Source organism: Pantherophis guttatus, chromosome 13 (genome assembly GCF_059756535.1).
Source record: "Pantherophis guttatus breed Tessera chromosome 13, ASM5975653v1, whole genome shotgun sequence".
NCBI lineage: Eukaryota > Metazoa > Chordata > Lepidosauria > Squamata > Colubridae > Pantherophis > Pantherophis guttatus.
The window spans coordinates 25,717,485-25,741,445 of record NC_142075.1 but is presented as its reverse complement, the minus strand read 5'-3'; the positions used below and the strand labels follow the sequence as shown (position 1 = coordinate 25,741,445).

Sequence of the window (23,961 nt, the reverse complement as noted above, 5' to 3'; positions counted from 1 at the left end):
GGAGTTGCTCCCCAGGGGAACTTCCGTATGTATGTTAGGGTGGAACTTGAGAAGGAGACCCTCTAGGCAAAATGGCTTCCTTTGGCACCAAGAAGCCTGCTTCCCTGACGTCATCCACCAACTCCCAACTGGCTTCCATGGCTGGGGGCAACTTCCTAGCCTCGCAAGGAGGCCCCATTCAGGGTTGCCACTGAGATGGAGATCCCTGCCGCATTTGGGTAGAAGGTCTGAAAACAGGTCCAGGAGCCATGCAGAGAGATTTTTCCCCGGGATGGGGGTGGCTCCGGGTGTCCGAGCCTGGAGGACAAGATGCCCTGGGAAAAGTGTAGGCCCAGGCCTGCTGCTCTTCCCAGAGGTGGCCGGCTGGCTGGGCTTTGGCAATGAGGCAGGAGGTGCCTGCTGAGAAGGGCAGCGATGATCAGCGGTAAGACAGCTGTTTGCTCCAAACATTTGCTTGGCGTGAACCAATATTGGCCTCTCCTGTAGTTTGCTTTGATGGTCCTGCCCCATATCTTGTTGACTAATGATGAACTTATGCTTTGTTCAGCTCTTCACGGCATAAAGAAAACACTCGCACAAATGAGGCAGGAACAGCCTTTCCCAAGCCTTTGATCGAAGTGGCTGAGGGACCTGGCTGAGCATCTTGGACCTTGCACCAAAACCATTAAAAAGAAACACAACTTTGCAAAACAGAAGGAGTCCGGCTCACTGGGGTGTGTCTCTGCTGCACCACCCAAACCCCGACCATTGCCGAGGGAAAGTAAACTTGGATCAAACTTCAATTGTTCTGAGATGAGTCTAGAGTTTCTGTCTACAGGAGACAGAATGGGGGTGAGGAAACGTAAATCATCTTTTGAGAGGGAAACAACAATGCAATGGCTTTGGGACAGAAACTCCAGCTAAGCACTGGAAATTTACAAAGCTCTCCGAAGAGGAGCCAACTGCAATGTGGCCATCTATGATGTATTAGTGCTTTCCAGCTCCCATAAACGACACCCAAACCTGCCTTCCTGAATCTCAGTGTGTTGCTGGCCTTTTCCCCACAAGGCTTGCCTGAAGGGATCAGGTCAGGTCAGGCTAATCCAGGAATCCAGTATTTGGTTTCCAAGAGCCGCCGACCAAGAAATTCCCAGCCAGACTTTTAAAAGGGGCCAACCGTGGTTATGGCTACCAAATGTCTGGCCTAAGAGACATCCTGCAAGACCACCTAATTTTGGAGAGTTCATGGTGTTTCATTTAGTCACTTGCTTTAGGAAGTGCGGAGTAGAAGCCTTTCTCCTCCATCTCTGCTCATCCATGTCTTGTTCCTGTTATTCAAGAGATCTCATGGAAGGTCTTCCCTCCTGATGCTTCACCTCTTTGCTCAGCAGCCCCCACTTTCCCTACAACCCAAAAAGATTTTGTCTTTTGCCTTTTCCCTCCTTGGCAGGGAGGCCTCCTTGCCTCCCTCTACTTTTTGGCTCAGCAGTAGAAACGAAGCAGAAGGCACTCCAGTCCGGGGGGGGGGGGGGGGCAGCGGCATGGAAATGACCCACAGATGCACCAATGTGGGGCATGCAGAGCAAGGCTGACTTGGGACAGACCCGCTTGGTCCACAGCCCCAGCCTGGCCCCCAACCTTGCAACCTGATTCCATTGGTGGCCCAGGGAAAGGGGGGTGCATCTCTGAAATGGCAATGGTGCCAAGCAGCTGAAGGAGAAAGATCAAAGGAGCCGCCCTCAGAGGGTCAGCTGGGGGAACCGATGGAAAGGGAAGAGAGAAGCGGGAGCCTCCTGCCTCCCCCATGCCCAGCTTCTCCGAATGCTGCTTTGCAGAAGAAGCCGGCCACAGAAGGAAAAGGAGAGGCTGGCAGTAACCATCCCTTTGGCGGAGAAGGGAGGGCCTCGAAGAAGGGCTGTTTTGCTCATTTCCCCACTTCTGATGCCTGGGGGTCAGGCACAACTTTGGGAAAAACAAGGGCCACATTGCGCCTGCTTTGCAGCGCCATCTCTAATGAGCCATAGATGAAAAGCTGGCGATGGGGGGGGGGACTGTGTGGGAAGTGACCCATGACCAGGGAGTTTGGGGAAGATGGTCCCTGGCCGTGAGAGGCTCATGGACTGCCAGCCCTCCACCTGTGGGAGGTGAGCCCTGCACAGGGGAGGGGGCTCGAAGGGGGCACATCAAAGGATCCCAGGAGGAACATCCATTCTGGTGCCCAAGCGGGAGGAAGAGGAATGGTGCCTGGGATCCTGGAAAGGCCAAGCCAAACCTGTGTCCATCCCAGGCGGACTGAGCGTCGCTCAGTATCACCTTGGGTGAAGCTGCAAACCTTAACTGCTGAATGCCTCCCAGTTACCAGCCAGGGCAGAGATCCTGTTTTCATCAGAAACCTCCTGAATTTGGCGGCACCTTTTTCTAACCAAGCCCGCAGAGAGTCCAGGAGCACGGCTGAAGAATAAGCGCCGCCTTGATTTCCAGCCCTGCCAGGACAGAAGCTGTGCCAGCCAAGTGTGTCTTCCTATGCAGTCCAAGGATTCTGGGGAAAGAGCTTTGGTGGCAAAGGGTTCCATGCTTGAGCAGTGCATTAAGAACGGCTCTTGTTACAGGTGAGTAAAAGAAAAGAGGGGAAGGGGCTGCAGGAGGCTGGAAAGTTTGCTTCAAAGCACTTCCTCTTGCCCGCCAGCCCTGAGGACCAACAAGCATTCTCCAGGAGGGATCCAAGACCACTGCAGGGCTGCAAAACCCGCGTCCAGGGGTGAAATCCTCCGCGGTTTACCATCTGTTCGCTGCCCGCGCATGTGTGGTACACGCCAAATGCACGCTGTGTGCATGCACATGTGCAGTGCACACCAAATACACTGTGTGTGCGCATGTGCAGTGTGCACCAAATGCACGCTGCACATGCGTGCATGCACAGTGTGCACCAAACGCACACTGCGCACAGAAAAAGGATGCTTAACAAGGTAAGTAGAACAGTGGGGGGGGAAACAGCTGTGCTGCGCTATTTAGATTCGCTACAAAGCAGGACATCCTGCTTTTACTACCGGTTCGCCGAACCAGTAGCTTTTATCACTACCAGTTTGCCCGAACCGGTGCGAACTGGCAGGATTTCACCACTGCCCGCGTCTTTTAATACGTCAGTGGGCCTGAGCCAAAAGCTGTTCTGTCTGTTTATCGGCCGAAGTGGAACTGGGGGTTGCTGGAGCTGAGTCTCTCGGGTAGCCAGGAGCAGAACAAGAGCCCTCGCAAGGGATTGTGGGGAAGCAAGGAGGCTTCTCGGGACTCAGCAGGCCAAGGAACGTATCTCCAAACATCTCTGGAAGGGACTCGGCTGACCTGCTGCTCCAAGAATTCCACAGGACAGGAAATCAAAACCAACATGAAGCAGTTTACACTCAAGTTGGATTAAAATATTCCAGCTGCTCCTACTTTAGGTTCTTAGAGAATGGCTTTTTTTCATCCTGCAATGCTTTTTACTTCCTGCTACCAGCTTTTCAAAGCAAATACCGAATTTGAGCAAAATCCAATTTAATTTTAAATGCCTATTAAAAATGAAAGCCCTCTGAAATGACAGGGAACATTTATTTTGGCTGCAATTGGCAGTTCTGAAACTGAACCTTTCTGTGTTTCTTTCCCACAGTAAGTCAGTAGCAGCCTGTGCGGGAGTCTCCTTAACCAAACATAGGCTGGAGCCGTTCACCAAATTCACTAGGACACCTGACAGTCAGTTCCCTCAGACTCTAAGGGAGCGCGAAGGGAAGGGGGAAGCCCCTCCCTCACAACCTGCAGGAGTCATTGAAGGTGCCCTGAGGGGGTGAGGCTGGGACACAGACCCCTGGAGCAGGGAGGAAGGAATTACACAAGATCTGAGAAATGATGGGAAGAGGGGGAAAGGCGCTGAGTACCGGCCACAACACTAGCCGACTGGCACCCAGTCTCTTCTTGGCATGGGGGTTCCTGAAAGCTTAGGTCCCTTAATGCCAGTGCAAGGGATGGGGTGATGCTCTCTTCTCCCTGCCCCCACAGCACCCACTCTTACCTCTGTGGAACCCGTGAAGGCGATTTTATCAATCCCTGTGTGTGAAGCAATGGCCGCCCCCACCGTGGGTCCAAATCCCGGCAAAATGTTGACCACGCCTGGAGGAAACCCCGCCTGTCAAGGAAGGGGGGAGGGAGAAAGAGCACAGCTGAGCGAAAGCCGTGGAGATCGGGGGCCCGGGGCCACGCACGTGCTGGGGGCTCCTTACCTCCTTAATGAGGGTGCCCAGGTGGAGGGCAGTGAGTGGGGTTTGCTCGGCCGGCTTGAGGACCACCGTGTTGCCACAGCAAAGGGCTGGTGCAATCTTCCACGCAAACATCAGGAGGGGGAAGTTCCACTGTGCAAGCAAAACGCTTTTGTTGTGAGTTAGTCAGCACATCATTTTCATCAAGAAAAAGATCCTGGATCGGTTGACTGGAGGGATTGGCTTTGTCCTTGTCCTTGCAGCAAAATTCTCTCTCCTTTTATATGGTCACAGGTGACAGAGGGGCATGCAAATCAATTCTGTGATCCTGCCCCATTGATTGCCCCATGGCCCTCAACCAACTCTGCGCTGTGGCTCAGCCTGAGTGCAACTTGAGCAGAGCGATGTGGACACATGGAATGACTTTTCCCAGAAGAAGCATTTTGTTGCCAATTCCTGCAAGAAACGGGGGGAGGGGGAGCAAATGCCACACAAACTGGCACAGGGAGGCTGGCACAAAGGGCCCCTTGGGAGCCCTGCTCCATTGTGAGACTTTTCAGCACCTTTCCTGCCAAAAGCAGAAAGCTGAGGTGCTGCGGTTTTGCTTGGTGTCCAAAGGGGAGGAAGGGGCTGGCTGCCGGCTGAGGGGGAAGAGTGACCCTTCAGCTACACTGCTCAACAGACCCTCCGGGCCCCCTGGGCAAGTTGTCCTAGGCTGTTTCAGGAAAGAAGGCACAAGATATGGCACCCACTGCCTCCCTGCTGGGTGCCCCAACATTTTGGACCTGTTGAAGACAAAGGGTGAAATGCCTCCACGAGGGTGTCTGCTTGCTTTCTTTCTTTCTTTCTTTCTTTCTTTCTTTCTTTCTTTCTTTCTTTCTTTCTTTCTTTCTTCCTTCCTTCCTTCCTTCTTTCTTTCTTTCTTTCTTTCTTTCTTTCTTTCTTTCTTTCTTTCTTTCTTTCTCCTTCCTTCCTTCCTTCCTTCCTTCCTTCCTTCCTTTCTTTCTTTCTCCTTTCTTTCTTTCTCCTTTCTTCCTACCTTCCTTCCTCCCCTCCCTCCTTCCTTCCCTTCCACCTCCCTGCGTGAGTCTCTCTTGGCCAACAGCCACCAAAGGCTGCTGGATTGTTTGGCTTTATTCACTCTGGTCCTGGGAATTCTGAGGCTGGAGGCTCCCCTAATAACGCTGCTCTAAAACTCTCTTAAGATGTGCAAATAAGCCGTGGAAGGGCTACGAATCTGCCTGCAGTGTGTTTCCCCTGCCTCTCCCCCAGCCCGGCCACCCCTAATGAGAAACACACCCAGGCTGAAGCCCCTTCAAGGGAGCCGATTCCAATGAAAATAAATACGAGGTGCAGCGGAGAGACTCACCGGGATGATCTGTCCACACACCCCGATGGGCTCATGCCTCGTAAAGGTGAAATAATCTCCGTCTGGAAGAGAGGGGCCTGCTTACTCTCACCAGCACCCCAAGAGGAGCAACTGGAGGGAGACGCACAGCACAGCCTGCCGGCCGGCCTGTGTGTCTGTGTGTGTGTGCGGGCGCGCGTGGTACCAGGGGAGCTTCGCACGGCCAGCCACAAAGCCCAGGTGCTCCCATCCTCTGGCACAAACGAGCCCTTCCCTGGCCATTTCTCCCCTTCAGGGGCTCCCTCTGCTCCGTGGGCCACAGCCCACCACCCAGCTGGTGACCCGACCACCAGGGACTTTGCCTTCAGGAGGGGCGAGCCGAAGGCCCTGACCTGCGGGCTGGTTCTGTGGACTTCCTGGCTCTTCTGCTTTGAATGGGGCCTGCCTGGGAAGGCTCAGTTTGGAAGGGCCCACCAGGCGTGTTTTTGCTCAAAGGCCAACCAAGCAGGACCTGGCAGAGAGGCCTGGCAGTGCCTTGCAGAAGGCTGCAATCGATCTGGGTGATGCCGGGCACAGCACCCCCCCCCCCAGGGTCATCTAGATCAAGGGAGGCCACGGGGCCTTTTCTGCCTTGCCATATTTCCCACTCCTTCCGCTGAACAATTTGGGGATGGAGCTGGAGGGAAGGGGGTCTGCCTTGCCAGCTGGGGTCTGCTTTGGTGAGTAGTGATGTTTTCAAGGCATTCCAAGGAGCCACATAAAGACTGGCCAGTTATCAGCAAAAAGGGAGTGAAGCCAGAGCAGATACGGAAAGCTTCCACCCCACAGAGGGAGTGGGAGGCTAATTAGGAAAAGGCCCAGCAGAGATAAAAGGAGACGGGACCCCCTCCCCATCCTCCTGTTGGGTAGGCCAGTCAGCAGCCAGAGACATCTGGAGGCATCAGCTCTGGGCAGGCCATACCAGGCAGTGCAGCTGCAGCCAGCTGTTTTTGGGGAAGGGGCTGCCTCACCGCCAAGGGATGTTTGGGACTCTGACCAACCCCATTTGGGAAGCCCAAGGCCCTTTCGGACCCCAAACCAGGAGAAGCAGCTCTCAAGGAACCATTTTCTCTGCTGTGCCAACCTGCCAGGACTTCCAGAGCTCAAGGCAACCTCTGGGGGCACCTTTTCCTCACTCTCAGGATTTGCAGTTTAAGGGACCTACTTAATAGCCTCCCCTCAGGCAGAAGGGTTTCTGGGGAGAGGGAGATTAAAGTCGGCTGTCTTCTCTGTATCTTGCCTGCCCACCTGATATGCACTATAAAATGGGTGTCAGTGAGGCCGAGTAACAGACCGCTTGACAAAAACAGACCGCTTTGCCCAAATGTTGATCTTTCTGCGGCCGCAAATTGCCCTCCTGGGTGGAAACTGAGCAGGCAATGCTGAAAGTTTTACTGTTTCCATAAAACCACTGAAATTAAAAGGATCCTGCTTTAAACTGGGGCAGGAAAGCATCAGGCCGTTTATGGTTCTCATCTGGCTGTGTTTCAGCAGCCTTCTCCACTCAGGGGAAGGTGGTGATGGCTGGGGGGATCAGCCTGGGTGCTAAACACAGCCCAACAAGCACATTCTGCCCCAGAGAACAATGGGTCTGCAGGAAGACCAGGGACATGAAAGGGATCCCTCTAGTGGAGGATTGCCCTGCGTCCACTCACAGGTGACCAGTCTCCATTTGGAGATGCTGCTGGATCTTGAAATGGCGAAGGTGCTAAAGGCCCAGCTCTGAATTTAAGGAAGAATGGATCTTTGGGCTCAGAGGAGGAAAAGAGTTGGTGGGGAGGAGTCAGAAGACAGCTGCTCCCTGCAGGTGTCCCCGCCTGGCACTGGAGATATGCCACAGAACTAATGCAGGGCAGATTCTAACTTACCCACCGGGATGGTCAATCCGTGAATCTTGTCTGACCAACCGGCGAAATACCTCAAGGTCTTGATGACGCCGTGAAGGTCAACGTAGAAGGCTTGGAGGAAGGGCTTCCCACTGTTCAGCGACTCCATGGTCTGGAAGGCCAAGAGGAGCAAGAATCAAGGCTTAGTTTTCAGTTTGGTAACAGAAAGAGCTGTGAGGAGTGTCTGGCAGGACAAGCCAGCATGCCCTCAGTGTCTAGTGCACATGAAGAGAGGTGGCGCAGAGCCTCCCAGAACTGCCAATCCGTCTAACAGCAGAAAGCTGTCAGAGGCCTAACAAGAAGTAATTCAGGTCAAGGCCAGGTGGGACCTTGGTGTGATTCATCTGGAGACCCCACTTGCAAGGTCAAAATCCTGAGACATTGCTAAGGGTGCTGCTTAGGACACACAGCCTCCACTGTGCATTGCACCGCAGCCAGTTCTGCGCTGGATGAGGGGAAGGCACTGTCTTTTTCCACAGGGGTGAAATCCTACCGGTTCGGACCGGTTCGGGAGAACCGGTAGGGGACATTTGGCCTGGTTCGCCAAACCGGTAGCAACCACTGGCTGATCATGCCCCCCGATCTAGTCCCCCAGGCACCGCTCACTCGCCCTGCCCAGTCTCTGCTCGGCTTGCAACCCTGCCATGCTTCCCTGCCTTCCACTCAGCCTTCCCGGTGTCCCCATGGTCAGCTTGTGAAGGCAGGCAAGCGGAAGGCCATGTGAAAGGCAGGCAAGCATGTCAGGGCCATGGGGAAGGAAGAAGGGAGCTAGCAGCCTATTCCCTTCTCTGCAGCCCTGCCATGCTTGCCTGCCTTCCACGTGGCCTTCCCAGCAATCCCCCACACCTGCTTGCCCTCTGAGGTCGGCATCCAGCCCGGCCAGTGGGTGGGTAGGAGGCCCTTGGTGGAAATGCAGATGCTATGCTGGAGCTGAGAGGGGCGGTAGCAGTGCTCCAGCCAGCCACTTGCCTGCTCTCTTTCACTGCTGATGCCACTCTGGAAACTCGGTCCGTGGAGTCTGGCACACCGGAGGAAGGAGGCTTGGCCGTGGCACTGCTTCCCGCCAGCAAAGAACTGAAGTGAGAGGCGTGGAAGTCAATGCCAGCTGGTGGGGCAGCAGCCCCACGCACGGGGAGGGGGCCAGGCCCGACCGCACTACCGCAGAGCCCGGGGCACTTTCCCTTCGGCCCGGGCAGCAGCGCTTACCCAGCCGGGCCAGTGCGGGTAGCCCTTCATCTTGCTGAAGAGCAGGTCGCCGCACTTATAGTTCCACAGCTCGCTGGAGCAAGACATGGCGTGGGTGGAGAGGTCAATGCAGCCCCCGCCGAGGCCACCCTGGCTGAGCGATTGCTGCGCCTCCACAGCAACAGGTGCGCTGGGGCCACCTTGCCTGCCTTCACCTCCGTGCGCTGCACTTGGAAGGGGCCACTGCTCTCCCTCCCCGCATGGCTGCACAGTGTGCAAATGTCTGCCTGCACGTGCATGTGCTGCGCCGCCTCCGTTCGCTTTCATTTTGCGGTGGAAGAAGGAAGAAGGCGAACAGCACATGCACATGTGAATAACCCTAACCCTAACCCTGCCCTCCCAGAGCACCGCTGTGCCACCGCCGTTTGCTTTCATCAGCGGCAGCAGGCAAGTGTGTGTGCATGCACGGCCGGCGCATGGAACAGGGCGGCGATGGCAGCGGCATGTTTAAGAAGGGGAGCGTGGCTCTGCTAAGTTTTGCTACAAGAAGCCTGCAGGTGCTGCATCTTTTGGCGCAAGAAGTGCCTCCAAGCACACCGAGAAAAAGAGGCTGCGGCAGCAGGCATCTTGCAACAGGGGAAAATAGGATTTTAGAATAGAAAATAGATATTTTAAAAAAATTCCTACCGGGTTATGTAGGTGTGGCTTGGTGGGGGGTAGTCATGTGACTTAGTGGGCATGGCTCGGATTGATGTCAAGTTGGCCACGCCCACTCACAGGAACCCCCCCCCACCAAGCCACACCCACAGAACCGGTAGGGAAAATTCTTAGAGTTCACCACTGCCTCAAAGCCATTCCGGCAGCAGTTTTCTGGCATGTAACAGTAACAGTAACAGAGTTGGAAGGGACCTTGGAGGTCATCTAGTCCAACCCCCTGCTCATGCAGGAGACCTGTAGTAGGGATTCGAACCGCCAAAATGCCGACCTTTCTGATTGACAAGCTCAGTGTCTTAGCCACTGAGCCACCTAGTCAGGGGGACTAGGTACCCCTGAAAAGTAGAGACCACCCCTCCAAAAGCACTCTGGTCCTGGTGCCCCAAGGGCCGGAGGTGCAACTCAGCCTCTTTGAGGGCTGCCCTGCCCAGGTCATTCAAACTAGCCTTTTGGCCTCAGCACAAGGCAAAATGTCCTCCGGCCCTCTCGATGCTGCCAGGTGGCAGCTCCCAAAGAGGAATTGGATGGTCCCTCCAGGGAGAGCCGAGCCCGTCTCAGCTGCTGCCCGAGGCTCCTCTGGCAGTCGAGATAGCTCCCGTGTCCTTCCCCGCCGAGGCTGCAGACCAATCAAAAGAAGCCGCAGGCCCTGGTTGAGGAGATATTCCCATACTCCTCTTAAGGAGCCCCATAAAATGTTTGCTGCCATGGCTTAAATCACTTTTAAGAGCCCCCATTATCTGCCCATGAAGGTTGCGGCAGAGGAAATGCATCTGTGGAAGCCGCTGGGCGAGAGCCATAAATCCAGCTGAAGCACAGGAGGGCCGCCGCTCCTCCGTTTCCCTGTCGGTGGGGCCGGCAGCCGCATCTGTGGTGGACAAATTCAACAAAGGTTTGGCTCAGGAACCACAAATCCAGCCACCGGCAGACGGCCGACTGATTTGCTGAGCCCCTCCCTTCTCCCTGTGGTGATTTTACAGCATATGCTGGTGGTAAGATGATTTAAGTGTTGACAAAGCTGGAATTAAGATGTTTGCTGGCTTAGTTCAAAGCGCTTGACATGTGGAAAATAACATTAGCCATGCCACCGTGTCGGGTCTCACCACGTGCTCCACTGCCGTGGGCTGGACCATGCAGCTCAGCGCCTCTTGGGCATCCTGGGTGGGAGGAAGCCAGAGCTGCCCAGGGTTGACCAGGATGGTTTTTGCACCATTGTCAGCTGACTCTGCCCTGGAGCTCAGTGGCTACTCTCAGTGCTCTCCCGAAAACGTACAATGGCTCGAGTTGAAGAAGCATTTCGAAAGACAGCTTCCTTCGGTAGCAGTTGGCCTCCTCCCACAATGTCCCACCCACCCGACTTACGGCAAGGAGGGCCCGGTCTCTCTCCACCAGATCGGCCAGCTTTTCCAGGAGGCGTCCTCGTTCAGAGGCATCCATCCTCCGCCACACCGAGCCCAGGGAGAAGGCCAGCCGAGCAGCCTGCACCGCCTTGTCTGTGTCAGCCTGCCAAATGGGAGAAGCAGGTGGGCCAGAGATGCTCAGGACGACCCAAGAGCCACCCCCTTGCTTGGCAACCAGAGCGCCCCCCCCCAAAGCAGCAACCTGCGGTTTCTGCAGTCCCATGGGGGGCTTGGGGAGACCAGGAAGTCAACTCTTCCCTGGCCATGGAGCCGGCTAGGCCATTGGCATCTGGCCATTTTTCTCTCAGATTGACCTACCTCACAGGACCATTGCAGGGAGATGCGAGGGCCGGCTAGAAACACTACTTATCTTTACCTTGTCAGCTTCTTGCACATCACAGATCTGTTCTCCTGTTGCAGGATTAAATACAGGGAATATTTTCCCACTCTCCGAATTTTGCCACTCATTGTTGATAAAAATCTGAAAAGGCAAGAAAAAAATGGGCCTTTTTGATTTTGGCTAAAATGCAGAGGTTCCCCTTCCTCTTCCCTCTTCTGGCACTTTTGGGGTACTGGAAAACCTCCTCCTCTCTCTCCTAGAGAGGACTTTCCCACCCAGCCTCCTCCTTGCACCTGAGTCCTTTCAGGACTACAATTTCCAGCATCCCTGGTCACCATTATTTTCCCACGGGGCTCATGGAAGCCACAGTTCCACTTGCACCACGGTCACCAGGTAGGGAAATTCTCCTGAGGCGGCTTTCCATGGTTTCAGGGTTCCCTTCTGGGGGCCAGGACAGAGGCTGCCCTAAAGGATGGCTTCCTGCCTGCCTCATTTTTTGTTGTGTGCAACTGACAGAGACCCCCCTGGCTGTGCCTGGCTTAGAGGAGGGGGATTGAGTGCCTCCGGTTTTGGCAAAACTAGGGCCCTTCCATCAGGCCCCCTATTTGTCCCCCCACTTTTCTTGGGGTGAGGCTCCCAAAAGTAACCAGCCACAAGTAGGCTGGAAGCCCCCCAGGGACCTTCCCCATCCGAGGCTGCTGAGCGTTGCAGGGGCGCCTCTCGGGTGTCTGCGTCTCACCAAAAGGGGCTGACCGGGTCTGGAGTCTCGCAGGGCAGGAAGAGGTGGCGGAGGAGTTGCTACTGTTAATGGTTAACATTCGCTTCTTCCTGTCCCACGATGTTGTATAAACAAAACTCAGGCTTTGCCAGCTCAATTCCGTAAACGGACTGCCTTCAATTTGGCTGTAAAGGGGGAATATTTACTCTCTCCTCCATATAAAGTACCTCGTCCAACTTCTTGGAAAGGTTTCAAGTCCTGAAATTCAGCAGCTGGCGGCTTTACAAGCCCGATCTCATGCTGAAATAACTCACTTTTGGGGAGTTATAGGCATTTGGTGTCAGGTAGTGCCACGCCACAAGCCCCCTCCCTGCTTGGTGGATTCTTCAAGGATAAATGAGGCTTTGCCAGGACTTTTAAGAACTTCCAGTGGACGTTGATTAAATGCTGAGAGCTGCACATTTGATCTGACTTTCATTAGGGCCAGTTCGTAAAAATGCCACCAGCTCGGACAAGGATGACACATTGTGCAAACAGGGATCCCTGCGAAGCCTCAAATGGGGTTTTCGTTCCACTCGTTTGTTTTGTTCTTATTTATGGCGACCATTGTAGTGGACAACATTAAATCAAGGCGGCTATTTGACAGCAAACGTTGCTATCAGTGAATTATATACAGCTCTTCCCCAAGCCCAGAGGAAGAAAGGGATAGCCTCAGGGAGAAAGGGCCCCTTTGTAAATCATGCCCAGATTGGCACCGCCCAGAGGGGGCATTGTTCCTTCTCAAGTGGGAAAGCTCTCCGGCCGGCACAATTGCCCTGGAATCAGGGTTAATTAAGGCTAGCCGCAGTCATAAATCAGCTGGGGGATTTTTACAGCTTAATTCAGCCTTAAGCCACAGTGCGTGTCGGTGAATATATGGGCGGTAACTGATTAACCAGGTTTCCCAAGAGTTGCTAAGACGGGTGTTTTGGGTTGAACCCAGAGTTACGGCTCTTGGGGTGAAAAGACAAGGGGAAGGGGAGAAGTAGTTAGCCATGGGCGCTGTCATCCAATGTGGTCGGAGCACTGACCATGGGGGCAGGCTGGTTCTGTCAGATTGGGGGGGGGGCATCACTCTGCCCCCATGGGCTCTGATTGAACCCCTGCCCCTCAGCTGCTGCAATCTGCTGGGCAAATGCCACTTGGTGCCCATCATCCTTCTCTTAGCCACAGGTCAATGGAATTGTGGCCACTTTTAAGGGTAGAGAAATTTTCAAGAAGAATGGAAGAACTTCAAATGCAAAAACATCTTCCAGTCTTTTTCATAGTGGCCTTTTGACAAACCAGAGAAGAGCAACACCTTGCAATGACTTCTTTTTATGGCCTGGAGCTCAGAGAGGCAGCCGGATGCTTCTGGCACTCACCTGGGCCTTTTCTCTCACAGGGAGAATTTTGCAAAGAGAGACAGAGATTGCCATCCATTTGGTCCTGGAGTTCCCAGTCGCTGTCCAGCTCCCATTTCCTTTGCTGGGAGACTCCCATGCTACTGCATGGGATGCGCGATCCTCTCCGTGCCACTGGGGCTGATGTCACTGGGCTGCCTCTTGAACCAGCCACCCACGTCCACCAGAGCCATGGCCTGTGGTCAGCAGTGGAGACTGAATGTGCTTCCCCGGGCCTTGCTTTTCCCTGGTTTTAGTAAGCCCCGTCCTTGTGCTTTTTGACATTCCAGAAGGATTTCCCCCCTTCTGTACAGGAAAGGGATTTCAGCATCCACTTAATAACAGGCTCCCCCCCCCCCCGGCAGTTTCATCCGGTTTTTGGATGAATCAGAATTTCCTAGTTGCACTGATTTAGTAACTGGTTACAGTTTCAGTTCCATCAAAATGCTTCGCTTTTCATACGATGCTTGATCCTCTGAGAGTTTCTGAGGCCAAACCTGTAAAACTGGAGTGCGGGGGGGTGGGGGGGGGAGGGCACAAATGCCAGAGACGCTTCTGGAGGAATCACAGCTGTTTGGCCCCAAGCGTCCCTCCTGCGGCTGGAGCTGAGTACATAACGGTACTTTTTCGGGACAATTTTGAAAACACGCAAAAAATGCAGCAGTTTGCATTTCCCTAGGTAGGTATTTCATAATCCCACTGACACTGGGCCAGCACTTGTGCCTCTGGCCATGCTCCAGTCTTCCTGTCCTCATTCTGGGCAAACAAACCCTGGTGCTCTTCCAAAGGCTGAGCCTCCATGCTTTCTCTGCTTTGGGCCTGGTGGCTGCCCTGATCCACCTGGGACCACTTCCACGCAGGGGAAGATCCTGGGTGCAGGTAAACAGAGGAAATGTGACATCCCCACCTCCAAGTAGTCGTCCACCTTCCCCTGGGAGGAAGGTCAGTCCTTTCCTGGCTTTTGCCCTTGGATACACGAGGGGGAAGGCAGGGACCCTTGCCTGAGATTGCTTGGGCCTTTAGGTGGTTGGACTGCCTAGGCCAGTCCTCTTCCATAGGATGAGCATCATGGGGACAGGACACAAAAGGTATAGGTCTGCCTGCTGTTCTCTGCCAAGAGGCCCCTGAGAGTGGGTGGGGCTGAGTCCAACAGTTCCGCTCTGGTTGATTTGACCATTAGTCTTTCAGTTGTCCAATTGTGGGGAGGGGGCTCACAGGGAACACTGAGCAGCAAATTACCCACATAAGCTAGTGGGGTGCCAAGCAGTCTGCGGCAGCCAAGTCTGCCTGCAGCATGGCAAGCCCAGATGCCAGCCTGAAAACCGGGGATCCCTCTGAGCAGAGACGCAGGGTTGAAGGGGAGGCAGAGAGGCTGGCTGGTGGGCAGGGGAGAGTGGCTTGAGCAGAGCCCGATGGAGAGTCATGGAGAACGAGATGGAGTGCCGAGAGAAGGAGGGAAGGGCCCCTTTGGGATGAGTCAGAGGGAAGGAAGGAAGGAAGGAGGGTCTTTCTGCACATTACTCCAGGACCCCCACTTTGGGGAGGCAGAGAAAGAATCCATCCCCGAAAAAGAAGGGAGGGCAGGCCCCAACCCACCAGCAGTCGCTGATCAGACGGATCTCGTTCAACTCCTAGGATTCAATGACTGCTTGCAGGGAGCAGCTTGACAACAACTAGGCCCTGCTGGGAGAATTTCCTGGTGGATTGGGCCCCTTTTCAGTAACACGGGGTTGAATTATGCCTCTCTGTGTTGTTTTAGGTGAAGAGAGTAATTCTAGCCTTCCTGTTAATAATCAGCTTCTGGAAATGCTGTTCTTTACTAGAGAACACCTCATCGTTTTAGGGAGGACACAATCTCGCTCAATATTTATCTCTTAAAAGCAAAACAAAGAAAAGCCATGGGAAAAAGATGGGGAGGGGAAGCCCCCAATTCCGCTCGGCTTGGGAGCCGCTTTCTCCACAGAGATGAGGAACGGCTGGAATGCCGCTGGCTCCATCCTTCCCGGCCCCTTTGGCCCGATGCTTCTCCTTGGCGTGATAAATCACCGGCTGAGCGTCTACCTTGCCTGTTTGATCTCAGTTCAGCAAGACTCAGTTTTGAAGTGAAAAACTCCAGATCTGATAGGCCAGAGACAAAGCGCAGAGCCCCCTGACCTGGGGAGGCCCAGCCCACAGAACGGCTGAGTGGCTTTCCGGGGCCCAGTGCAACCCCTGCCCTGCCCTGTCAACCAGCCCACCTCTTTCCTGCTTTCCCAAGCCGAGCCTATCTGGGGGGCTTATGACCAGGCCGGTCCTAAAGAAGGCGGCCCTGGCCCAAGCCACCCTCACAGCCAAGCGCTCCTCCCAAGGGGCTGCAAAAGTCAAGCTTGCACACCGGGGGGGGGGGTTCTACCGCTTGGCCCCGGTTCGGGCGAACTGGTAGTGGTGGTGGCGGGAGGTTCCACCCACCCGCCCGGACATCATCATGGATGCTCTGCGCATGTGCAGAAGTGCCCTGTGCGCTCCCGGTTCCGAACCAGTAGCGAAGGTAAGTGGAACCCACTGCTGTTGCACATGTCAATTTTCCCCCACCCCAAGATTTTGTTTGATGGGCAAAAGCATGTTCTGGGTACAGAAGGGTTTCTGCAGAGAGCTTGGCCCGGGTGGCAGCGCTGCAGAAGTGTTCAGAAGGGGCCTCTCCATTGCAATTGCCCTCGGTGCCAGTGGCAGCCAACAGCTGGAATTGAATTGCAGGGAGCTCGGAGATGGGGCGGCTTTTGATTCACCTAGGTGGGATACTTGCTGTTCCATGACTCTGGGGCCTCAGCGCTGGCCACCTGCGATCCCTTTGGTGATAGGGACCGAGCACTCTGGGAGTCACGTGAAGGGAGGGCTCTTCCATCCCTCCCAGCACTTCCCCAAATCCCTCTTTCCTGCTGCAATATCTCTGGGATCTTCTCTTGGCTGAATTCAGGCCATTCTGAGCCTGCAGAGTGGCCGGTTTCCAGGGTGTCTCTTTGGCAGTGTGCCAAAGGCTTGAAGAGCAAGCCTTCACCTCTTATCCTTGAGAACTCGGGGTACGCATCAGGCCTGGCCTGGCTGGCATTAGGAGCCCCAAGGATGCCCAAGTCCTCAAGACGACGGCTTTCTCATGTGGACCTCGGTGGCTGGAACCAGACATCCCGCCCCCTGGAAGAATGTCGGGTGAGCCCAGACAGGCCTGTGGCCTGTTCCGCAGCTCCTGGACCTCCTCTTTGCAGCTGCTGCCCTACTTTCCTCACAAACAGCGCCTGGTGCTTGTGGAGAACATCCTAGCCGCTTACTGGCCCAGGACTGTGCAGGCAGCCTCGGGGCGGGGGTGGGGGGGAAGGGGGCTGCAGCTGCACAGCAGGAGCAAGGAAGAGGAAGAGCCTTTTGCTTTCCCTCCTGGCTGCTGCTTCAGCTCTGTCTGGTGTGGAGGCTCAGCCAAGAGTGGCAGGTCAAAGAGGGGGCCACAGGGGAGAGCCCTGGATCCGGCCAAGCGCTGGTTCCAAAAGGTGATCCACCCCCCCTGCTGCAGAAACCGAAGGCTCCTTCCCTCCTCCAGATTTTGCCCCCCTCCAAAGCATCCAGGAAGTCACAGGCAACCACCCCCCCCCAGCCTCTTCTGAGTGCTGGACTCAGAGCACCCCCAAGTCATCACTTGACTGTTGGCTTTGGCTTAACGCAACATGGGAACTTGGCTGTTGTTTCCAAAGGCACCTAGGGCAATTCTGGCTTACTCCACAGACCATCATTGCATGAGGCATGGGGTAGTGCCATGTGAGATCACAGCTGGCTGTGATCAGTACTGGCGGTAGCCCTTTCTTCCATGAGGTAGCCCATCCGAATGGGCACCTAACCCCCTCTTTCCTGAACACCTGAGTCGGGACAGCCTGACAAACATTAATGGCCAGCAGGGTGTCCCATGTGGCTCTTCTAGCCATGAACCCAGGGCCACTGGTGCCCTCCATTCTCTCCTGCCCAACACTGGGCATGTTCTTGATTCTGGCAGGGACCCAGGCAACTAGCAACTTTTCACAGGCAGAGACGGACTAGAAGAAGCTAACGTTAATCTGATATTCATCTAGTGGTCCAAAGCCTTCTCTGCTTTCCTGCAGCTGGGAGAGTTGCCCAAGCTGGTGCCATCCGAGAGGGCAGGGCGGGCCATGGAGGGAGGCACGCTGGGGGCTGTGTTGATCCTAGCTGGGTTCTTTGTCTTGCCGCGAGAACCGGGATTGTGTCTGAGGCATATTGGGCTGATAAATCCTGCCGTGTTCTCCAGCCAGCCGCACAGCGTTCCTTAATGGGGGGCTGTCTCATTGGGACATTTTCTTCCAACTTTGCTGCTTAGTTATTTATTAAACGTATGTCTTGCCACAATTTCATGGCTCTCAGCAGTGTTCAAGAAATGAGAAAGAAAAATGAAAACTTACCTCGTAAGACTGAATTATAAGGATATAAAAACTAAACTACAAAAATGAATTAACAACCATTCTCAGCAGAACACTAAAAATAAAAAGCAAAAGATGCACAGAAGCTGTCCGGAAAAAGCTCATTTTTAAGAACCTCCAAGAGGCCATTGAGGGGGAAGGGACTCCATCTCTGGGGGAGCCAGTTCCAACAACCCCCCTCCAGCCCTTGTAGGCTGTGGCCCTCTGCCTCCCAGGAGGGTGGGATGGCTGACCTTCTGGGGGCCCCCATCCACAGCAGGTCTTGTGAAAAGGACTTCTGGAGGGGTTCTCAATGTAACAACCCAGCAGAAATATATTAGAAATAAAACAGCTTTTATGGAAAGGCAACACCAGAATGCAACGAATTGGCAACATCCATGGAAGCCTCAGAAGGCTGACTGTAAAAGCAGCCATTAAAGGGCGTGCAAGATAGAAGACAGGAGGGAGATCTCCTCTGATGCCAGCCAAGACGATGGCTAAGGCCAAGGGCTCTCCTCTACCAGGGAGCTCTGACTCCACCAAACCTCCCTGCCAGGAGTCTGAGTCTGCCACCCCAGTTGAGGGCCTTGGTCTGGAGCGTGCCAGCGTGGAGACAGGCTGCCCTGGCCTTGCCACTTGGATGCCCATTTTCAGAACCTGCCTCCCTGCCCCAATTCAGCTGCAGGCACTGTTCCTGTTTCCAAGCCAGATGTCCTGTTGTAGCTGGTCCCTGGCCAGACCCTTTCCACCACTGTCCCTGTGACCGGCTCCACGCCACCTTTGCTTCCAAGAAGGGAGAGCAAAGACCCAGGAAACCAACATGAGACGCTTGAACGGCCGATCGGAGAGCTCTGGATTATTTCAGGCAGGGGGGAAAGGGGGAGGCACCCCCCCCACAGCCCAGCGGATGGATGGAGACGACGCGTCCCGCTACTCCGGGCTATAAACTATCGGGGCGGGAGGGGGGAGGAATTCCACTCTTTCCGTCAGCGCAACTGTCTAAGCGCGTAGGAGTCTCCTGGGCAGAAGACGGCCGGGACTGCCTCCTCCGGACCTCGGCTTCTCTCTCGATGTGCCCAGGCCAGAGCCGGCTGACCCGGCCTGCTTGTCCTTGGTTTCTGCCCTTCCCCTCGCCTCCCACCTGCGCAATTCTGCTGAGTTATTGGCAGCAATTTCCACCTGGCGTGTCGGACAGCGTCCTCCTCCCTTTCTTCTCCTGCTGAAGGGGGCCAAGCAGGGACCGGGCAGAAGGGAGGGAAGGAAATGGGAAAGGGAGCAGAAGTGGCTTTTTCATGATCGCTGCTTTTTTCGTGGCGCTGCTGTTTATTCTTTGTAGAATAACATCGATTAAGAGGCATCCTCGGCCAGGAAAGGTATTTGTCAAAGGCAGACAATTCCAGCAATTCAGAGAATGGCAACGGGTTCACATTTTGGCTTTCTTTTTGCAGGCTGAGGAAGGGGGGGGGCAGCCAGCCAGCCTTACTGCTCCCGGGGTACCACGCCACAATGCAGGAGCGGGGATTTAATTTAAAAAGGAAACAAAATTTGAAACTCCCTGCATGAAGTTCGGAAATTGGAGTCCATTGAACCAGCATGAAAGCAGAAGTCACCCCAGCCCCCCCCCCCCCAGAAGCCTCTCCACAGCCAAACATAAGAAGCAAGATGGAGGTGGGGGGGGGAGATCCCCAGGATGCCCCCAGCCATCCTTAGAACAAAGGCAGAAACACCGGCCACAGACTGGCTTTGGAGCTCAGCCAGCACAAACAGAGCTGGACGTGGCTGTTCCACTCAAGGGCCTCCCTCACTGGTCACGTGCTGGCTGGGGAGCATGGGGAGGATGGTCCTGCCTGCACTAGAGCTACAGCCCTTTCTTGCAGAGGGAGAGAAAATGGTTGTTGGTGAGGAGAGATTTCCCTTCCTGACATCTGCTGGACAGGGAACCCAGCTCGGGGTGAAAGCTCAGCCGCTCCTGCTCTTGGCCTGCCCAGCTTGGCGTCCCCTGGCTGGTGGAACCAGGCTGCCTGTCAGGAGGGTTGTGGCTGCAACAAGTGGGGTTGGTCTGGATGCCCTCCCAGGGTCCTGCCAATCCTAGTAGCCTGCAGTGTTTCAAAATGTCCCCCGCTGCAAACCACCCACTCTGAGCTTGTGCTTTCTCTTCCCAGCAGAGCTCCAGAAAGTGATTAACTGGGTTTACATAAGAGAGGGGGGGCGCACTGGCTGTCCTGCAGCCCCCCCCCCGCCCACCCCTCTTGGCGCTTCTTCACCCTGAGCACAGAGCGGGCGGAAGGCCAACAGGGCTGTCTCAACCTTCATAACACACTTTGTCTTCCGATGAGGGGCTATCCAAGCCTGTCCCAGCAGCCATACTTGGGGGGGGGGGGTGGATGGATGCACAGGCCCCCTTGCCAAGGAGAGTTGGCTGACTCCCCAAATCCACCATGGGGAAGGGGTGCAACCATGTGTCCTGCCTCCCCATCACAGCTGGACAAAATGGTAATATTCTCCAGGCCAGATGTGCTAACCGCCCCCACCATTGCCATTTAGAAACAGGTTTGCAAAGGGAGCAGGATTTTTGTGCCTGCGCTCATCCCTCCGGCCTTCCCCCCCCCTGAAGTCCACAAGAGCAGCCTCTCACCCCAGCCAGCCATCCTGCCTCATCGTACCGGAGACCCTCAGGGGCCCCTCCGGAGGAAGGATCATTTGGGGGGCAGCATGGATGTGAAAAGTGCCCCCAGGCTGGGAAATGGGAGCAGCCAGGCTGACGATCGAGGTGGGATTCAAAGGAAGCCAAAAGCTCTTTTGGAGGGACAGCCAAGCGCACCCACTCTGCTCCCGAGGGCCAGTGGGATCCAGGGCTAGTTGGGCCTTCTGCCCGTGAGGGGCCACCCCAAGAGAGCCACTGGCAGAGTCAGGGAGATGAGCTCTAGGTTAGAGAAGAGCAATGTCTTAGCCAAAGAGGCGGGGTCTGCAGGCACAGCCACCCCCCCCAGAAAGAGCTACGCCTCAGACAGAAATGCCTTTTGATGCCCCGGAGAGGCCTTGGCTCCATGCTCAAGGGCCCCTTGCCATCTGCTGGGCAGCTCCAGGACACCTCTACGTCTGCCTGCCATTCACTGGAGTCCTGGGTTATGAAGAGGGGCTTTTTTCCAAATAGTTTACGCCTCCCCACTTATGCTTTCTGCAAACAAGCACATGCATGTCCTGAAGCACACTTCCTGGGAAGCATTGCCAAGCCAAATCCTTGGAATTCATTTGCAAATAGTCCAGATGCAGCCTTCTCTCCCCCCCACCCTCCAGCAATATTCAAGAGCACAAAAGGAAATGGGGTCCAGGGCCCCAGAGGGCTTCTGAAAGGGGAAGCACACAATCCATGAGCCTCCCCCCCATCCTGAGTCACCCCAGCCTCAAATGGTTGCCTTTCTCCATTGGACTGACCCCCAATTAATCTGCCTGCCCCAGGTTTGGGCTGGCAAGAGCCCAGAAGGAGAAGGAGTCGCACAGCTGCAACGGAGAAGCGGCCTCATCTTTGGGCAACCTCTCCCAGCAAAGCCGCTGTCCCACGGCTGATGTGCTCAAGACTGATGGGTCACCAAGAAGGCCTTTCTTTCGACAGGCTGGGTTTATTTAACACAGACTTCTAGGCAATGTAAACCATTTCTAGAGTTACCAAAATATTTCCCGAATCTTCTTCCCACCTCCCAGCCCATAGCATGCGCCTGTGGTGAACAAATGGAGAAACAAATGCTGCTGCCCCACAGGCAGGCAGGGGGATCGGCCAGAGGGTGGGAGGGGAGCATCTGAGGGGGCTGCCTTGTGCAAAGAGTTTCTGCCCAGCAGCCCCTGGACAAAAGATTCAGGGGCCCCGGAAGTCCCCAAGGAGACTCTCACTCTCTCTAACGGGCGTCCTGCACAAAACCCATTGAAAAGGCATGGGGGAGCAGAGGGGTCTGGTGCTCCCGACTGACGCACAAGCCCTGGTGTGGGAATGTTGCCTATCCTGGCTGGCTAGGAGAGTACAGAGACTCACATCGATTCCCTGCCTTCTTCTACAATGGAAACAGCAAGAGAAATCACACACACAGAACGTTTTTGAGATGCCAAGGATGGAAGCAGCTCCCTTCCCAACTCTGCTTCTGAACAGGATTGTTTAGAAAAGTTGTCACTTCAGAGTGAGAAGTGAGCCCACCGCCTGAAGGAAGCCAGTCGGTGCTTTTCTGCCTCACTGTTTTTCTTTCCAAAAAGTGAGAAAGGCGATCCAGGCCTGGATGAAAGTCTGGCCAGAGAGCCCGGACACTCGATTAAAGGCTCCAATTAGCTATAAATCACTTGTCAGGCCTGCCCAGGGAGGAGAAGCCAAGAGAAAGGAGGATTGGGGAAGAGAGGCAGGGACCCCAAGGAAAACACCCAGGGTGGGGGTGGGGAATCAAGGAATAAATCACTTTTTTCATCCTTTCCCACTTTTGTTTTGTAAATGTCCCTTCAGATTCTCTCTGGGGACGTTTGGAAGAGGACTGTTCCATTTATCATAACCAAAAATAGCCACTGCACCACCCAGGAAGAAAAGAGTTTGATTCTCACCTGGCTCGGCTTGGATGATCCCAGGACAGCCTGACCATCCTCTGCCAAGGGGCTTGGTCTTCCTCCTGGGACACCTCCCTCCTCTGGAGGTTTGGCACCAGCTTGACCCCCATTTCTACTAAGCCCCCAGAGTTCAAGGGCCCCTTAAAACAGGCCCGGGTGACAAATTTGCCTCTTCCGGTTCTACCATGCTTACCCATCTGGCTTCACATAGCCTCACTTGTAGGAGCCTCTCCAGATGTGCTAAGCTATCATGCCAGGTGCTCCATCTGTCATGACCAACAACCCACAGGGGAGGACACTAGGATATGTAGTGCAGCCACCCGTCACCAGCCTGCCCCAAGAGGCATTAGCAGAAGCCTTGACTTCCTCCTGCACAAAGTGGGCAGCCGGAAACCTCAGTCCTGAAGTGGAGGGCCCGAGGGCAGAGCTCTCCCCCAAGAAAGGGTGCCTGGCACTCTACAAGCCTTGACCAGCAGCTCCACCTCCTTTCTGCCACCCAGATGCCTGGGCAACCACCTTGCCCATTTGTAAACTTCGATGGGAAGAAAGATGTCAGAAGAAGAGATGCTTCAAGACACTCGGAGAGATTATGAGCTCCGGCCAAAGAGTCAGCAGTGAAAAAAGAAAGGGGGCACTAATGTTGGCCCCACCAGGTAAAATGAACAGTTAAATAGAAAGAATAACAGAGTTGGAAGGGTCCTTGAAGGTCTTCTAGTCCAACCCCCTGCTCAGGCAGGAAACCCTAGACCATTTCAGAAAAAAGGATTAAGCAAATGTGGTAGATATCCAAGGGAAGGTGAACCCACAGCCCCACAGCCCACTGATCTCCAGAGGACTTACAAGCTGCTTTAGCAAAGTTCACTGCAGATACAATCTGTGCATCCCCTCCCTGGAATCTGATCAGTGATTTACAGCGGGTGTTAAAAAAATTACTGCAAACAAACTGAAGGGTTTATTTTTAAGATAAATGTGGATAGTTTATCCAAATGATCTGCAGGGCTACAAAAAGGCTTTTAAATCTGCTTAGCCTAGCTATTTCTTAATTTTTAAAAGAAGTTGTAAATGAATAACTAAATGCAGAAATTCAATGAAAGCAAAATTATATTCAGTAAATGGGAATAAAAACACACCATATAACCATACTATCTTCAGCTCGGTACCTCTCTTCAAGTATGTTCAATTATTTTTTCAAGTTTGAAGCACCAGATCTCCTTTTAAAGCATTTCAGGATTAGAGTACGAGGAAGGCTTGATCTTGGGCTATGATCTAGTCTAGCGGGAGCATCTCTTGCAAAATTCCACCCAGTTGAAATCACCCTGAAACCTGTGCAAAGAATCTTCCTAGAGGCTCATGTCCAACACCACTGAGTAATATAAACAGGAATTCACAGCCAGAAAGTTGCAAACTTCAACTGGCCAATAGAACTTCAATTTGGGGTAATTATCTCAATCTTTGAAAAATTCCAAGTCTGCTTCATGTATAAATACATAAAACAAAGATGAACCTTGCCAGTGTTGAAAAACAAGAAATGAACATTTCCCTGATCAAACCGTCTCTACTATTTATTTCCTTAAGAAGCAGCTCAGCAAAGGAGAACTCTTTCCAAATTTGCCAAACTTGATTGGATTGCATCTCCTCCAGGAATGCTAATGGAAAAGCCGAGGGGTCTATTGATCCGGTTTAAACAGAAAACAAAA

At 54.1% G+C, this 23,961-nt stretch overlaps 1 protein-coding gene across 3 annotated transcripts in view; it reads right to left on the bottom strand.

Moving 5' to 3' along the window:
* Positions 1 to 23,961, bottom strand: part of ALDH1A2 (aldehyde dehydrogenase 1 family member A2) — a 30,270-nt gene that overhangs the window by 5,061 nt on the left and 1,248 nt on the right. For 2 of the 3 annotated variants that reach the window (XM_087878010.1, XM_034409341.3), the window contains 6 exons: positions 11,151 to 11,255; positions 10,737 to 10,877; positions 7,461 to 7,590; positions 5,575 to 5,636; positions 4,230 to 4,358; positions 4,022 to 4,135 (listed from right to left, as the gene is read on the bottom strand). In XM_087878010.1, coding sequence (XP_087734136.1) covers positions 4,022 to 4,135; positions 4,230 to 4,358; positions 5,575 to 5,636; positions 7,461 to 7,590; positions 10,737 to 10,877; positions 11,151 to 11,255 — 681 coding nt within the window. The remainder of the gene's footprint in view (positions 1 to 4,021; positions 4,136 to 4,229; positions 4,359 to 5,574; positions 5,637 to 7,460; positions 7,591 to 10,736; positions 10,878 to 11,150; positions 11,256 to 23,961) is intronic. The other variant, XM_034409344.3, reaches the window with a different exon arrangement.